General features: G+C 37.3%; 1 protein-coding gene across 2 annotated transcripts in view; it reads right to left on the bottom strand.

Annotated features, from left to right (window-relative positions):
• Window positions 1–16242, bottom strand: part of ERCC6L2 (ERCC excision repair 6 like 2) — a 125694-nt gene extending 109452 nt beyond the window's left edge. For both annotated transcript variants that reach the window (XM_025984209.2, XM_072763894.1), the window contains exons 1-2: window positions 15784–16242; window positions 10373–10797 (exon numbers count right to left, since the gene is read on the bottom strand). In XM_025984209.2, coding sequence (XP_025839994.1) covers window positions 10373–10797; window positions 15784–15829 — 471 coding nt within the window. In that variant the 5' untranslated portion in view covers window positions 15830–16242. The remainder of the gene's footprint in view (window positions 1–10372; window positions 10798–15783) is intronic.
• Between the last annotated feature and the right edge of the window lie 1643 nt (window positions 16243–17885).

Genomic DNA, 17885 nt, shown 5'->3' with positions numbered 1-17885 from the left:
TTTCTGATTTTGAGTACTCTCTTTTTTCTTTTCTTTTCTTTTTTTTTTTTTTTATGACTCTGGCTAAATGTTTGTCAAATTTGTTGGTCTTTTCAAAGAACCAGCACCTGGTTTTATTGATCTTTTCTAATGTTTTTTTGTGTTGTTGTTGTTTTCTTTCTGTTTTGTTTATTTCTGCTACACAAGACACATTTTAAATATTAAGACACAGATAGCTTGAAATAAAGGACTGCAAAGAAGACAACTTGCAAACAGCAAGCATAAAAATATAGAAGTGTCTACCTTAACATCAGAGAAAGTAGATTTCCAGTAGTATTACCAGAAATAAAGATTTCATAATACAGGGTCAATTCCTCACTGAAGATGTAGTGATTATAAATAACATTTATGACTCTAATAACAGAATTAAAAATACATGAAAGTGAAACTGACAAAATTAAAGGGAGAAATAGACAAACCTCCAATCATAGATTTTAACTTTCCTCTCTCAATATTTAATACCAAAAATATAGAAAATCTAAACATTATCAATTACCTTGATCTGCTAATTGATATTTCTACAACACTACAACCAACTGCAGAATACACATTCTTTTCAAATGTACATAGTATGTTTAATAAAATGGGCCAGAAAAGAAAACCTCAATAAATTTTTCAAAATACTGAAATCTTATAGAATGTATTTTCTAACTATATGGAATTAGAAATCATTAATCATGAAATATCTAGGAAAAAATAATGGCAAATCAAGCACACTTGAAAATAACTCAAGAACCAAAGAAAAAAAATCAAGAAAAATTAGAAAATAATTTGAATTATATGAAAATGAAAACATAAAACATCAAAATTTATGGAATATGGATAAGGCAAAGTTCAGATATAAAAATAGGGCATAAGAAGATAGGTATGAAATTAATGACCAAAGATTCTATTTTAACAAGCTAGAAATCGAAGAGCAAAATAATAAATAAATAATAATAAATAATATCCAAAATAAGTTGTAAGAAAATAATAGAAATAATTGCAGAAATAAATGAAATACCAAAAAAAGATAAAATTAACAAAGCTAAAAGTTGGTTCTTTGAAAAGGTTAACAAAATAAATAAACCTTGTCGGGCTATTAAGAATAAAATAGAGGGTCGCCTAGGTGACTCAGTCAGTTAAGTGTTTGCCTTCCACTCAGTTCATGATCTCAGGATCCTGGAATCAAAGCAGAGCACAGGGCTCCCAGCTCTGAGGGGAGTCTGCATCTCTCTCTCCCTTTACCATTCCCCACTCATGTGTACATGTGCTCTCACTCTCACTTTCTCAAATAAATAAAATCTTTTAAAAACAGAATAAAACAGAATATAAAATATTCACATTAAAAATGCAGAGGTATCACGTAGGTCCTACAAGCACTAAAAGACTAAAAACGGAATACCATGGAAATCTTTGTCAATTTGACAACTTAGATGAGATGGGTAAATTCCTGGAAAAATACAATTTACCAAACTGACACAGCAAGAAGTTGAGTATCTTAATAGCTTCATATCTATTAAAACAATTGAATTCATTATCAAAAACCTTCCCTCAAAGAAAACTCTAGGTCCAAAAGATGTCCCTAGTAAATTCCATCAAATATTTAAGTATAAAATAACAGAAACTTTACCCAATTCTTTTAGAAAAAAGAGAAGGAAGAAACACTTCTCAGTTTATTTTATTAGGTCTGCATAACTTCAATACCAAAACTGACAAACATAATACAAGAAAACTATAGATCAATATCCATAATAAATACAAAGGGAAAAATTCTTAAAATATTAGCCAATTAAATCCAGCAAATGTAAAAACAATACTTCATGATGAAATTGGATTTATCTCAAAAATATAAAACTAGTTTAACACTAAAAAAAAAATCAATAGATCGAAAATGTATAATTACATATAACAAAGTGTGTAAGGCCCATATGCAAAACTATAAGGCCCTAGAGAAATTAAAGACCTAAATTATTCAATCTATTACTCCATGTTAATTATCCCCAAACTGTTCTATAAATTCAATATAATTGAATTCCATAATCCTAATAAATCCTAAAAGATGTGTTCATGGAACTTGACAAACTGATTTACATCAAAACACAAAGGTGTAAAAGACAGACAAGGTATTAGAAGAAAGTAATTAACACAAAATTGCTGATAACCGAACAAGACCATTCTCATATTTTTGTTTTATACCATTGTTCAGTTTAACTATCCTTATACTCAATTTTGTGTTAAATGAACAAATAACTCAGTTTAAAGATGAGGAAGGGACTTGCATCTTAGTCATTTTGGGGCACTATAACAAATTACCATAGACTGCATGGCTTAAACAACACTCACTTCTCATAGTTCTACAGTCTAGGAAATTCAAGTCAAAGTTCTGGCAGATCTGGTATCTGGTGAGAGCCCACCCCCTTCCTGGTTTGCAGATGGCTTGCAGTCTTCTTGTATCCTCAGATGACAAAGAACAGAGAGGAAGCAAACTTTCTCCTATCTCTTCTTACAATGTCTCTAATCTCATCCCCAATTACCCCCCCAAAAAAACCCACCTCCAAATAATAATTATTACACTGGGGATTAGAGTCTCAACACATGAATTTTAGGGAGACACAGACATTCAATCTACATATCAACTTGAATATACTTCTCCAAAGAAGACAGACAGATAGGCTGACAGACAGATAGTCAAAAAGCACAAAGAAAGTTGTTCAACATCTTTGGTCATTACAGAAATGCAAATCAAAACCACAATGAGATACCACTTCACATGCACTAGAATGGGTATAAGGAAGAAAGTAAAATAATAAGTATTGACAAGGATGCGCAGAAATAGGAAACGTGTGCATTTCCACACATTGCTGGTGGAAATATAAAATGGTACAGTCACTATGGAAAATGCCATAGCAGTTCCTCAAAAAAATAAACATAGAAATACCATATGACCTAGAAATTCTACTACTACATATATAAACAAAAGAAAAGAAAGCATACGTCCATGCAGAATCTTGTACATGATAGCAGCATTTTTCATAACAGCCAAAAGGTGGAAACAATCCAAATGTCTATCAAAGGATGAATAGATAAGCAAATTGTGGTATTTACATACAATAGAATATTTCTCAGCCATAAAAAGAATGAAGTACTGATATATGCTACAACTTGGATAAGCCTTAAAAACATCATACTAAATGAAATAAGCCAAGCACAAATGGTCACAATTGTAAAATGATTTCTTTTACACGAAATATTCAGGAAAGGCAAATCCATATAGACAAAAGGCCAATTAGCAGTTGCCAGGGAAATGAAGGTACTTACTTCCAGGGTGATCTATGCTGATGAAAAATTTTGAAACAAAGAGAGATGGGAGTTGTGTAACATTGTGAATGTACTCAACAACTTGTATCTTTAAAATGATTAATTTATGTTATGTGAATTTCATCTCAAAAATTTCTTTAAGTTATAACTTAGTTTTATGAGATACATTTGTGCATTTAAGGTATAATCAGCATTAGTTTAGTTCTTGAAAAAACTTTAAAAAATGTAAAATGTCAATCTAATACATATCAATGATTCAATAAACAGGAGCTATTTTTATTAGCATCATTCTACCAAAATAAGGAGATAATCTTATCTCGATATACAATCTTGTATATTGCAATAAATTAAGTAGACTTTTCAACAAATTCTGTTATCTAAGATTATAAAATAGTTATAAAATAATGGTCAAAACTTGTGCTGATTTTTAAAATATTTTTTTTGTTTCAAAATATTCTAAAAAATTTGCATTCCTAACCCATATTATGTAAGTCAGTGTAATGCAGGAGTTATGGCAAAATACCTTGGAGTTTGACCAACCAGTTTTATACTAGTTATGTGACCTTGGGCAATTTACATGATGTACCAATAAATTTCCATTTTTTTCATCCAAAAAATGGGGGTAATAATGCCTAATTAACATAGATGCTTAACAGAAAATGCTGGTCACAGAGCCTAACATATAGGGATCATTAAATATAAACTATAACACATGATTACCTAATCTAACTTAAAATTCATTAATGCATTCAATAAAAACATATTCAAATTCAATAAAAATCTATGACATGTCAGGTATTATGCCAGGTACTGGAGAAGTTTAGATGAAAGACTTATTTGTATTCGCCAGCAGTTTGAAATCCAGTTGATTTGGGGGTGGAGCACAGTGGGAAAAGAGAGGAGTTGAGGAAGCATGGCTGAGGAAAAAAACCAATGAGCAGAAAATAGTTATTAAATTCAGCAAGAGAATGACATGAGCAAACTGGCTGATGCAGAACTCAGACTAAAGGAGGCAGAAAGATGTTTCACAAATGACAGAGTTCAAGCACTGGACAATAATGAAAAATTTAGGCAAATGGGTATTGACTAGAATCAGACATGAGGAAACTCTACAATGAGGGAAATGTTCCATATTTTATTAGAGTGACAGTTATATATATACAAGTTAAATATACAAATATACATATATGTATATAACAAGTTAAATATACAAAACTATATAGTTAAATATACAAGTTAAATATACAAAACTATATAGTTTAGATCCATACATTTTACTGTTTATAATCATACAATTAAAGACAGAATCTCTCTCTCTCTCTCTCTCTCTCTCTCTCTCAAACACACACACACACACATACACACACAGATACTTGGGATACTATAAGACAATTTAAATGACACAATATAAAACCCAATCTATTGCTTTCCTCTTAATTCATCCAAGGATTGTTTCATTATAAGAAAACTATATGCCTAATTATGAAAATTCATAATTCAATCTGTTAACCTATCCAAGATGATGAGAATCTTAATTTTAATTTGTCAGATTCCATGAATTTGAGAATTCTGTAAAATATTGGGAAATTTTAATAAAAATCTAAGATTTTGCATTCATTCCCATTTTAATTTCTTAGTCCAATTAAAACTAAAAATGAAAACAGTAGATGAATTATTGGTGTTAAACACATCATGGGCAGAAACACAGGGAAACCTCTAGGGGATAGATACATTCATTATCTTGATTGTGGTATTATGGTATCATTTCTTGGGTGCGTATTAGCAAACCATACACTGCAAATGTATGCACTTAACTGTGTATCAATTATACCTTTTAAAAAGTACATCAACAAGGGATTCCTGAGTGGCTCAGTGGTTTAGCATCTGCCTTTGGCTCAGGTCACGATCCTGGGATCCTGATCAAGTCCCACATCAGGAACCCTGCAGGGAGTCTGCTTCTCCCTCTGCCTATGTCTCTGCCTCTCTCATGAATAAAAAGTACATAAATATACAAACATTTATATACACCTACAACCAACAAGTCTGCTAAAACTAGTAAAATTGACAAAATCAAATTTTATCAGAATATGGAGCAACCATAATTTCATACATTTTTGTCAAGAATGAAGAATGGTACGAACACTTTAGAAAAGATTTGGCAATTTCTTATACAACTAAGCACACATCAGTTTATGACTAAGCAATTCCATTCCTAATTATTGACTCAAGAAAAATACACAAAAGATTGTTCGAGTTCTTAACAGTTTTATTTATAAAAACTAAAAAATGGAAACAGCTCAGGTGTCCATTAGCAGGAGGATGGATAAACAAAATGCAGCATCTATATAATGGATGACTACTCAGCAATAAAAAGGAACAAACTACTTATGCAATCAGTAACAGAGATGAGTCTCAAAAGAAGTCTTACACAGAGTGCATGTATGATCCTATTTATATGAAAAGGCAAAACTAATCTATGATATAAAAAAGCACAACAGTGATTGCCTCTTGGGGATGGTGGGAAGACCAGGAAGAAATAGAATGATCTTTTCTCTTTTTTTTAGATTTTATTTATTTATTCATGAGAGACACACACAGAGAGAAGCAGAGACACGGGCAGAGGGAGAAGCAGGCTCCATGCAGGGAGCCCGATGTGGGACTTGATCCCGGGACTCCAGGATCACGCCGGGGGCTGAAGGCGGCGCTAAACCACTAAGCCACCTGGGCTTCCCAGAATGATCTTTTCTTGAGTTAACATTCTATATCTGGAAATGGTTTATTTAGCTTACACAGAAATATGTACTGGTCAAAACTCATGGAACGGTGAATACACTTAAGATTTGTGCATTTCATTGTAAATTTTACTTCAAAATGGAAAAAAAAGAATTATAAATAAATACTGACTACCTAATGATACATATTCTCAATTATTTGGGGATAGGATATACTAACGTCTGCTACTTTAAAATGCAACAAAACATGGCTTGATGGATGGATAGGTAAGTGACACGGCCAAGTATAATGACATGTTGAAAGAATCTAGGTGGTAGATATATGGGTATTCATTGTACAATTCTTCCAACTCTTATATATGTTTGAAAAGTTTTATAATAAGATCTTGGGGAAAAATCAGTTTTTAAGAGTAGTGATTCCATTTTTTGCACATTTATTTATGTCTGTGTATTCATGGGCCTGCATATATGATATATATGCATGCATGTTTATATATATGTTGTAATTTCAACTGCTCCTTCTCAAGCAGCTAGATCCTTCCTATTCACTTAAAAAATATTTAAGTTCCTCCTATTCCCAAATGTTACAAACAAAAAAGAAACTGCTTCAAAATCTTCCTTTAGCTACTACTAGCTCACTTTTGTTCCTTTCAAAGCCACATTTCTTTTAAATCTTTTTTTTTTTTTTTAGATTTTTATTTATCCATTCATGAGAGACATAGAGAGAGAGAGGCAGAGACACAAGCAGAGGGAGAAGCAGGCTCCATGCAGAGAGCCCGATGTGGGACTCGATCCCGGGACTCCAGGATCACGCCCTGAGCCAAAGACAGATGCCCAACCGCTGAGACACCCAGGTGTCCCTCAAAGCCACATTTCTTAAAGAGGTAAACATACTTCTCATATCTATGCCTTCACCTATTTTATCTGGCTTGTGCCCCCACCCTAATTCCAGTAAAATAGCTCTTGTTCAAGATACCAATAATTTCCAATGTCACTAGATAAAGTGCACTTTTAAAAATCCTCATCCCGGGATCCCTGAGTGGCACAGCGGTTTGGCGCCTGCCTTTGGCCCAGGGCACAATCCTGGAGACAGGGGATCGAATCCCACGTCAGGCTCCCGGTGCATGGAGACAGGGGATCGAATCCCACGTCAAGCTCCCGGTGCACGTCAGGCTCCCGGTGCCCTCCTGTGTCTCTCCTCTCTCTGTGTGTGTGACTATCATAAATAAATAAAAATTTAAAAAAAATAAAAATAAAAATAAAAATCCTCATCCCTTAAAGAATATAAAATATTAAATTAACTTATTTTTTTAAATTTATTTATTTATTCATTTATGATAGAGAGCAAGAGAGAGAGAGAGGCAGAGACACAGGAGGAGGGAGAAGCAGGCTCCATGCCGGGAGCCTGACGCGGGACTCGATCCCGGGACTGGGCCAAAGGGAGGCGCTAAACCGCCAAGCCACCCAGGGATTCCCTAAATTAACTTATTTTAAAATTTGAAATGAGGGAAGCAAACTTTATTTGGTACATAACCACATTTTTTATTATGGTCAAGTTAGAATGTGAGAAGGGGAAAACTTAAGGGATGACATCAGAAAAAAGGGGGAAAATGAATAAGATTATACTGCAGTCCAAATGGTGAATGCCAATGGTAATAAATGCCAATAGTAAATTTTCATAGACCATTTTCACCTAATTCTACTGTATTTTGAAAATCTACTAAACTCATTAACTATTGTCCACATTTCTTCAAATGGTTTAGTCATTGTATTTATAAAAGTTCCATCTTAAATGATCTCCCAAGCTCCCTATTTATGTAGAAATTATTCTCTGAGCTATAAGAATAATAACCAGAGATATAGATCTCCAAGGATCAGAAATATCCAGTTAAGTATCACAACTAGCATAGAAACTATGTCCTAATCTTCAGAAGATAAGCCCTCAAGACTTTCAAAGCACATTAATAACATAATTGAAAACCTTCCAATGATTTGGTGTATCAGGTAATATAAAATTATGAGGTAAAATCACTTTAAAAATATACATCATAAAATAAAGGGAATTCCTTTATAAAATGGACTTCAGAGATGAAGGCTAAATTTGAGCCTTATACATGCATAAGAATTTGAATTGTTTTTAGTAGTCTTAGTGGGAGGAGATTCCCAACTGTTCCCAAAAAGGTCACTTTTTGTAGCACCTTCATGTTTCTGATTTTGCAGATTAACAAGTGTTGGCTAGTCAAAGAAGTGTGGCAAAGGACAATCTAGCAGAGGCAAAAACAATAAAACTATATGTAAAGACAATGGCAGAAGGGCTTTATTATTTATTTTCCTCTAGTATTCATCCATATACCTTGGTCACAGATGATAATTTCCTAAAGGCTCCTTTCTTTATTTTTGCCATTTATTCTTCTGAGAAAGTAAATGTGTTTATTCCACAATTATTTATCACCTTCAACGTGCAAGCCTAGAACTATGTGCAATGCCTGGGCTTAAAGGGACAAATGGTATGGCTAATGGTGATACACTATGATTATTGAAGACTTGTTTTTTTACTCTAGCCTTTTACATCAGAGCTTTACACATAATTGCATTATTAGACTATTTTTTAAAAGATTTTATTTATTTATTAGAGAGAGAGAGTGCACACACACATGTGAGCAGGTAGAGGGACAGAGGCAGACTGAGCTGGGCACAGGGCTGGATCTCACAACCCTGAGATCATGACCTCAGCTGAAACCAAGAGTATGACCCTTTACCCCCTGTGCCCCTCAGGCACCCCTAGACTATTTTTAATGCTAAAATTAATTTTTCACTTAGTGGAAACTCAGTGGTGACTTAGTGGTGACTCAGTGGTTGAGCATCTGCCTTTGGCTCAGGTCATGATCCCAGGGGTCCTGGGATTGAGTCCTCCATTGGGCTCCCCATAAGGATACTGCTTCTCCCTCTATGTCTCTGCTTCTGTGTCTCTCATGAATAAATAAACAAAATCTTTAAAAAAAAAATGTTTTTTCACTTACCTTTGAGTTCCATTAACAATGGAGGTGTCATAAAGAATAAAATAGCTTAAGTTCAATTATAATGAAGGAAACACAGAAGGATTTAATAAAAAACTTGACAAACACTCCTGAAAATCCAGAGTGACTATATAATATAAAGTCTGGTTTTAACTCTAATCTTTTAAATTGCAAACCTTTGTGACAAGCAACTTCTGACAGGACTCCCAATAATCCCTACCTGTTGGTATACACAGCCTTGCTTAATCTCCCCCCCTTGAGTAAGAGTTGAACCTATCAAAACTTGCTTCTTAAGAAGCAAATATGGCAAAAGTGAAGGCTGTCTCCTGTGATTAGGTTACAAAAGACCATGACTTCCCTACTACTTGTGTTCTCTCTTGCCCTCTCACTTGCTCTCCCTAATGAAGCACGCTGCCATATCATAAGAAACTCCATTAACAGGCCCATGTAGCAAGGAACCAAGGGAGGCCTTCACCATCAACAGTCCACAAGAAACTGAAGCCTCAGTCTAACAAGCCACAGGGAACTGAATGCTGCTAACAACCATGTGGCCAGAAAGGGAACCTGCCCTAGTCCAACCTTGAGACAACTGCTGCCTTGTGAGAGGCGAAGCCAGAGGACCCAGTTAACCTGTATCTGGATTCCAGATGCACAGGAACTGTGATATGATAAATACATACTCTCATAAGCTGCTAAATTTTGGAGTAATTTATTATACAGCAATAGATAACTAACATACACATTCTCTGAAGAAAACCATATAAATATACAAATTCTGGCACACATTGTTAGGAAGCTTCTTTGAAGTCCACCAGTGGAACTCCTAGTGATCCAGCAATCCCAGATTAAGAAACTTCTAATATGATAAACTCTAAACAATATACACAAAAGGCCAGCAGGAAATCAATTTAACCATGCTATCTATGTAGCTTAATCGATGTCAGAACATTTTCCTTCTATGCAGTATTGCTAAGAAAGTTAAACTACTTTAAGTAATTATTGATATCTTAGTACTAGTGCTACAAAGGTAAAATCAAGCCAAGTTATACCAGAACATTATTTTGAATAAGATATTCCACAGATACTAAATAAGTGCTGAGGACAAAATAATGACTACACACTATCCTGATTTTGAGGACTTTCCTGATCAGTGGGTGAGAAACACACACACACAAAATAGCTACTATAAGAGTTGGGAGTACAAACAGAGATTTGTATATCCACTCACATACATAATAAAATAGCTATCATGAATTTTAATCATAAAGTAATTAAAAGAAATACCTGTACTGTTTTTCCAAGTCCCATGTCATCACCAAGAATACATCCTCTTCCTTGGATGAAGTGTGCATAGAGAAACTGGGCTCCTTCCCTTTGGTAGTCTCTCAAATATCTGTTAATAGTATAAGGAATAGAGTCTCCATCTGCAGATAATGGAAAAGCTACAGCAGATGATGGAAATTTTCGGCCTGGGAAACAAGGTTTTTCCAAATCTTCATCATCAAATATAAAATTCCTGGAGCAATTTTTAACAGATTTTACTTCTTCAAGTCTTTTAAGAGGTACTTTTCCTTCTTGAAAATCTGAATATAAGACGATTGCAAATGACTTCCCATTTTCATCCACTATGATAGATTTTATGCTTGCTTCACAAAGTGTCTCATTATCTGGAGAAGGCGCAAGACATCTTTCTCCTGGATGCCATATGTCTGTAATAATAGAGAAGAAAATAAAATTTCCAAATTTAACTTATAAAGTAATCCCATATTTATCCACTGCTATGAGAAAAAAAAAATGTACCTCACATAAATACCCTTTCCAAATTACTGAAATAAGATAAATTATAACACGTATAGATATCCACCTAAAATATAGGTGTTCTATTATCACAAGCAAAATAAAGGGTATATAATTTATTACCAGTGGTTCTCACCTTGGCTGTATGTCATAATCTCCTCATACATGCACTACCTCTACTAATTATGATTGAGTGGGTATGGGCCATGGGCACCTGATTTTATTACTTTGTTTGGTGGATATTGTTGAATTCAAAGGACCATTCTGATTCACAGCCAGGGTTGAGAACCAAATTTAGATATTCATGATGATTCATGAACATTATATGAACATGTATATTATTCATGATATAGTAAACTAAGACTCCTCTAGACAGCAATGCTTTTGTGATTCTCCTGTCTGCTTTTTTACTTACCCATCTCCTTTCTCTGGAAACAGCTGTTTCTTCTTATTGTCAATATCGCTGCTTCTAAACTGTTGCTTGATTTGTATACAACTAATCACGGAAATCTCCAATTCAACCAGAGTGACAAGTGGCAGCTTTGTAATGACTTTTTTCCCTTCTATGTCTTGAAGTGTTGCAGTTCTTTACAAAGAGATGAATTCTAAGATCTCTTTGTGCTAAAATTCTATCATTCTTTGAAACGTCTGACCTCTTTCTATTTATGTATTTGTCCTGTGATTAATTGTACAGCTTCCTATTTTTTTTCTATTCAGAAAATAGGAGGAGGGAGTATCTTTAGGGCATACAACTAGTGTAATTAAAAGATACCAATAGAGGAAATTAAGTAAAAATAATTTTCTAAATGGAAATTCTTATAGCAAGAATTCCAGAGAAATTGTATAGCTACAGATATAAAGAATACTAAGAATTATATTTCTCATATATTTCTTATTGAGATCAGATGATCACTGGTAGTTTCTTAGGTCTTTCTGAGGATTTCTCGTTAGGTTTTTATAACATTCGTGATTTTTTTTTTAAAGATTTTACTTATTTATTCATGAGAGACACACAGAGAGAGACAGAGGCAGAGACACAGGCAGAGGGAGAAGTAGGCTCCATGCAGGGAGCCCCACATGGGACTCGATCCCGGGTCCCCAGGATCAGGTCCTGGGCAGAAGGCAGTGCTAAACCGCTGAGCCACCCGGGCTGCCCTTAACATTCGTGATTATAATATGACTAGTATATCTATATTCTCAAGCACGAATAACTCATTATGCTATTAAAAGTACCATTTGAGCCTTAAAACCTGAAGTAACCCCTAATTTTGTTTCACATGATTTGTTTGCCTACCCAGAAAATGTCTTCCAATTTTTAAAGACTTAAGTCATTAGTGTGTTTATTATCCAACATACATGGCTTTTTTTTAAAAGACTTTATTTATTAACAAGAGACACAGAGAGAGGGGCAGAGACACAGGCAGAAGGAGAACCAGGCTCCCTGTGGGTCCCCGATGTGGTACTCGAGCCCAGAACCCTAAGATCATGCCCTGAGCCAAAGGCAGATGCTCAACCACTGAGCCACCCAGGTGTCCCTCAACATATATGTTTTAACACCATTACCTATCAAATACTGTACCATACAATAGGTATAAAATGGAAAAAAAAATGTCAAAAAATGATGATTAAACCTTGATCAGCACTAGTCTTTCCAAATCTCATTAAATGGCATCATCACCTAGTCAACTTTTCATGGTAGAAAATCTTTAACCAGCCCTCATTCTTCTTTTTATATTACTCCCTACATCCAACCCATCAGGAAGTCTTGCTGGTTCTACCTCAAAATGTATAACTTTCCTCCATCATGCTACCACCTCTCTAAACTGTTGGCAAACATTTTCAGTAAAAAGTCAAATTTTAGTTATTTATTACTTTAGTCTTGCAGGCTATACAATCTTATATATCTTATACAAGCTTATATATCTTAACCCTTATAACACAAAAGTAGAGACAGAGAACACACAAACAAATGGGCATGGGTGTGTTCCAATAAAACTTTATCTACAAGTGTCAGGCTGGATTTGGCCCCGGCTCTTAGTGTGCTGTTCTCTGCCCTAAAGCATGCCAACTTTGATTTCTTCTTAAATTACTGCTATAAACTTCTAACCATTCTCTCTGATGCCACTATTATCCCCCTACAATCCATTTTACACATAGCAGCAATACTACTTAAAGACATAAATCACTGGGGTGCCTAGGTGTCTCAGTCGGTTAAGCACTGTACTATTGATTTTGACTCAAGTGATGATCTCAGGACCCTGGGATCAAGCCCTACACTAGACTCTATGCTCTGTGGAGTATCTGCTTGAGGATTTTCTCCCCTGGCCCCTGCTTGCATGCACTCTCTCTCTAAAATAAATAAATAAATCTTTGAAAATAATAAAAATAAAAATTATTGGTAAATCTCTAATTTAAAATCTTCCAATAGTTAATCCACTGCATAAAGAATTAAGTACAAACTCCTTACTATATGGCCTATAAGCCCCAGTATGATCTGCCAAAACCTACTTCTCAACTTAATCTGTCAATTTTTCCCTGTACTCAAACATGCTAAGCAGGTGTTCTCTCAGCTGTTTTTGTCATTTCCTCATCTTATTTAAAGTAAGGTACCCTTTTATTCTGTATCTCAGTATTTTACTGCCTCCATAACTCTTACCACAATGTTTAGTGACTATGTCTACTTGTTCTTTTTTTTTAATATTTTATTTATTTATTCATGAGAGACACAGAGAGAGGCAGAGACATAGGCAGAGGGAGAAGCAGGCTCCCTGCGGGGAGCCCAATATGGGACTCCATCCTGGGATTCCAGGATCAGGCCCTGAGCCAAAGGCAGACACTCAACGCTGAGCCAGCCACCCAGGCGTCCCTGTTTACTTGTTTTTATCTGTCTTTCCCACTAGAGAGTAATTTCCTTTCCAAGAAAATGTATTTTTCAAGTTTTATTCCCAGCACCAGCACTCGGTAGGCACTCAATAAAGTGCTGAATTTATTAACAAAAACACATCCTTGATCTCACAGATCCTGGATATCTAATAGGGGAGACAGATGCTAAAAAGTTCCCAAACACGAAATTGTAATAAGTGCTTCGGAAGGTGAGAACAACGCGCTATGAAAAAAGAGTGTTGAAGAAGCATAATTTAAAAGGGAAGAAGATCTAAGAAGAGTATCTCTGAGCACACAGCATGTGCAAAAGCCCTATGGGCTTCACACAACAATTTTTGTAAATCTATCTGATTTCTTAGTTTGAATAACTTCTAGAACTAAACAGATTTAGTTAAGTTTGAGCAAAGGCTGGAGTCTCTCTGAATCAAACTCTAGAACAAATAGCTTAAAGTGGGAGGATTTCTTGTGGGGTTGAATGGAGGGTCCTCTTTAACTGTTTCCTTTCCTCTTGCATTCCAAACTGGCCTCCTTGCTATTCCTCAAACATGGCAAGCATGCTCCCACCCATGACCCCGAGCTTTCTGTTCCTTCCATGAACATTCTCTCAAAACTCCCAAATGACTGATCTTTTACTTCATTCAGGTCTCTCCTCCAATGGCATCTCCTCAGAAGTGTTTTCTCTGAACACTGAATCTAAAATAGCACTCCCTGTAACTCTTCCTTTACCCTACTTTATTCCATTTTCAAAGAAAAATATGAAATATTTGTTAATGTTTATCTCAACTTAGTTCCCTTAGGGCAGGGACTTACTTTGTTCACTGGTATATCCTGGGCACCTAGAACAATGTTTGAAACTCAAATACTTGTAGGACTAACAAATATGTATATATAGCTAACATTTGGAGACTTACATGTGCCAGGCATGTGCTTTATTTAAGACTCACCACCATCCTTTCAGGACTCCGTTTAAGTAATATTGTTAGCTCCATGTTACAAATGGTGAGACAGATAAAGATTAACCAACTTGCCCATGGTTATATGGCCCATGGTAAAATGGCAGATCCTGAGTTTGAACCAAGATATCTGACCATGCTGTACCATACACACATGAGTAAACAAGTCCCTGGAACTGAGCCCTGCCTCTTTTAACTGACATATGAGCACTGCAGTCACTACAGTCTCCACTCAGCAGCTTTACTACTTACTTCACCTGCCAGGCTTCTATGGGTATTCACATTTGTGATCCCTGTATTGTAGTGTCATCAATTCCTAATCTTCAAAGTTGAGGTCTGTTACATAAACCTCTCTAAACTTTAGCTCTGAGTTCCTCATCTATTTAATGAGATCAATACCTCCCTCCAAGAAAAGCATGCAGATAAACAATCAGCATATTGCTGGGCACAAAACAAGTCCTCAATATCTGACAGTTTCTATTATGTCACTTTTAATCATGGAAGTTATTAATTTGGGGGCAAGAAGGCATCCCATTTGGCTTGGGGCAGATAACCACACCTTCTCTAAACCCTCTCTTGAGGACCCATTAAAGGTGAAGTCTAAGCTCTCTGTGTAATAAAATAAAGTGAACCGAATATCTCAACCTTTATTCACCTATATAACAACAAATTTCTCCCCTTCGCTAAGAACTAGGGCATAGGAGGATAGAGAATAAACACATCTACTGAGTGCTTACTACGGACCAGAAGCCGAGTCACCTAAGTGCTTTGCATAAACCATCTTATTCAGTAATCACAATGAACTCAGTTTTACAGATGAGGAAATGGCCCAAAGTTTCTCAGCAAGTGGCTGTCGGAGCCACACTGGATCCAGTCTGCCTCGGTCCAGGTTCTCAACACTGACTCCTGAGCTACTGGTCCCAGGCTCCAGCCGTCACTCAGCAGAGCCACAGGTTAAAACCCCAACCCCAGCCCCAACCCCAACGGAAAGGGCAGGAACGGGTCCAACTCAGCGCAGTGAAGACAGCCGTGTGGGCCGAGAGGCGCGCTCGGAGCGTGTACCTTTGCCGGCGTTTTCCGAGCGCAGCTTGGGGGCAGAAGGATCCATCTGGCCAGGGGGAGGGGCCGGGCAGCCTGGCGGCGTACCAAACGCGACCGGCGGCGGAGGAGGCGGAGGAGGCAGAGGAGGCGGAGGGCGAGAAGACTGAGTCCAACGCCGCTTCCTGCAGCACTGAGTAGTACATCGCCCCGGAAGCGCGGCGCCAGCGGGCGAGGGCGAGCACAAGTGGAGCCCGAGAGGCGGCGTCCAGGGCGGAGAGCGCTGTGAGGCTGCTAGGGCGGCGCTCACCTAGTCGTCTCGCGTTCCGCTGGGTGGGACAGCAAGCCAGCAATTGGACCCCTCACCCTCCCTCTCAGACTTGGCCCTACATCTACCTTCCCCTGCGACTTTCAGCTCAGACGCAGAATATCCCGCGAGATCAGCCTCCTGAACTGTCACCGGCATCTCGCGATAACACAATCTCGGCTCACATGGGCGGAGCCATCTTCCTGCCATCTTGACCGCGGGAAACCGGTGTCACGGTGTCTTCGACTGTTGCAAGTATCGCGAAGTTTGATCTCGCCTGCTTGCCTGGTGCGGGTTTTGAGGAGGCAGAGAGACCCTCAGTCACCTTCCGGCGTGCTCTAGCTGCGGTCTTCTAAGGGCTCACCTATGGCTGGAGCCCGTCTCCGCGGTGGTGGCCCGCTGGCTGCTATTGGGTGCTTCCTCCCCGGAGCGCGGTCCAGGGGGCGCCACCCCCACCCTCCCGAAGCCCGCGCTGCAGGACCCCCGCGGGACGCTGGGTCAACTGTGCGCTCTCGGGGTCACACACAAACACACGGTCCTAAATCAGGTCTGCGAGTGCAGATAAGCAATACGTGCCATAAGTAGAGGAGAAAGGTAAAAATACAATGAGAATTGCAAGGTTTTTTTGTGTGTTCCATCGACAGTTACGGCGGTTTGTGTGACGGGCTGTTTTTGTGAAAGCATCGCCAGAACTGCACACACTACTCACGGGTTAGTACATATCTGATACCTTTCCAGACCTTCCTTATACGTCGATTCATCCATAAGTGGTTTCTGCACCCGTTACAATGTTTTCATATACTGTAGGATGTTTCATTGAGCTATATTTGCTTGAATGGGCATGTACTGATATGCTATTGACGCTGTGACAAATCACTACAAATTTTAGTGGCTTTGAACGGCACAAAAGTATTAGGATACACAAATTGATTATTTTACAGTTCTCTAGGTCAATTCTTACTTGGGTTTCATTAGGTTAAAATCAAGTAATTGGCGGGGCTGCGTTCTTTTCCAGCAGAATCCTTTCCTTGCCTTTCTACACACTGCCTGGCGCATGGCCACCTTCTTTCTGTCTTCAAAGCCAGAGTTGTCGCCTCTCTCTGAGCCTGACCTGATCACATCTTCCTCAGATTGGAGCAGGGTAAGATTCTTTGATCTTATGATCACATTGGGTCTACCTGAATTATCCAAAATAATCTTCCCATTTGAAGGTATGTACCCTCAGTTACATCAGCAAAAGCCTTTTAGCAGGTAGAGTAATGTATTCATGGGTTCCAAGGATTAGGATGTGAACATCCTTGGGGGCTGGCTCATTATCCTGCCTATCAAAGGGTTTAAATGAGGAAAACTATGTCTGTTTGCCCTGCCAATAGGTATCTATTCTTTTAGAGATACTAAAAGTTATCAGTATGTTTTCATAAAATCCTTCATCTAGGATAGCACTTGTTTCTGTTTACCAACGGGTATAAACTTTGTCATCCACTGTGTGTGAGATGTTGGCCCTCACACATGGTTGAGAGGTTATGTCATTTAACCTAATTGCTTCAGCATCTTCACCCATGACAGCAAAGAGGCAAATAACAGTAACCTACATAAAAAAGTATTGTAAGAATTAAACAGGGTAAGTAAAACACCTGAAACAGGACCTGGTTGAGGAAGGAATACGTGGATTGCTATTACTGTTGTTATTAGTGGAATGCATCCACTTGAAAGTTGCTTTATGCATAATCATTACTTCATTTTAGTGTTTCATTTTGGGTAATAGTTGGTAGTACATTATTGCTTAGATTAGAATCTTAGACTACATCCTAACTTAAAG

The sequence above is a fragment of the Vulpes vulpes genome, chromosome 1 (genome assembly GCF_048418805.1).
Source record: "Vulpes vulpes isolate BD-2025 chromosome 1, VulVul3, whole genome shotgun sequence".
NCBI classification, from domain to species: domain Eukaryota; kingdom Metazoa; phylum Chordata; class Mammalia; order Carnivora; family Canidae; genus Vulpes; species Vulpes vulpes.
This window is presented reverse-complemented; position numbering and strand designations above follow the sequence as displayed.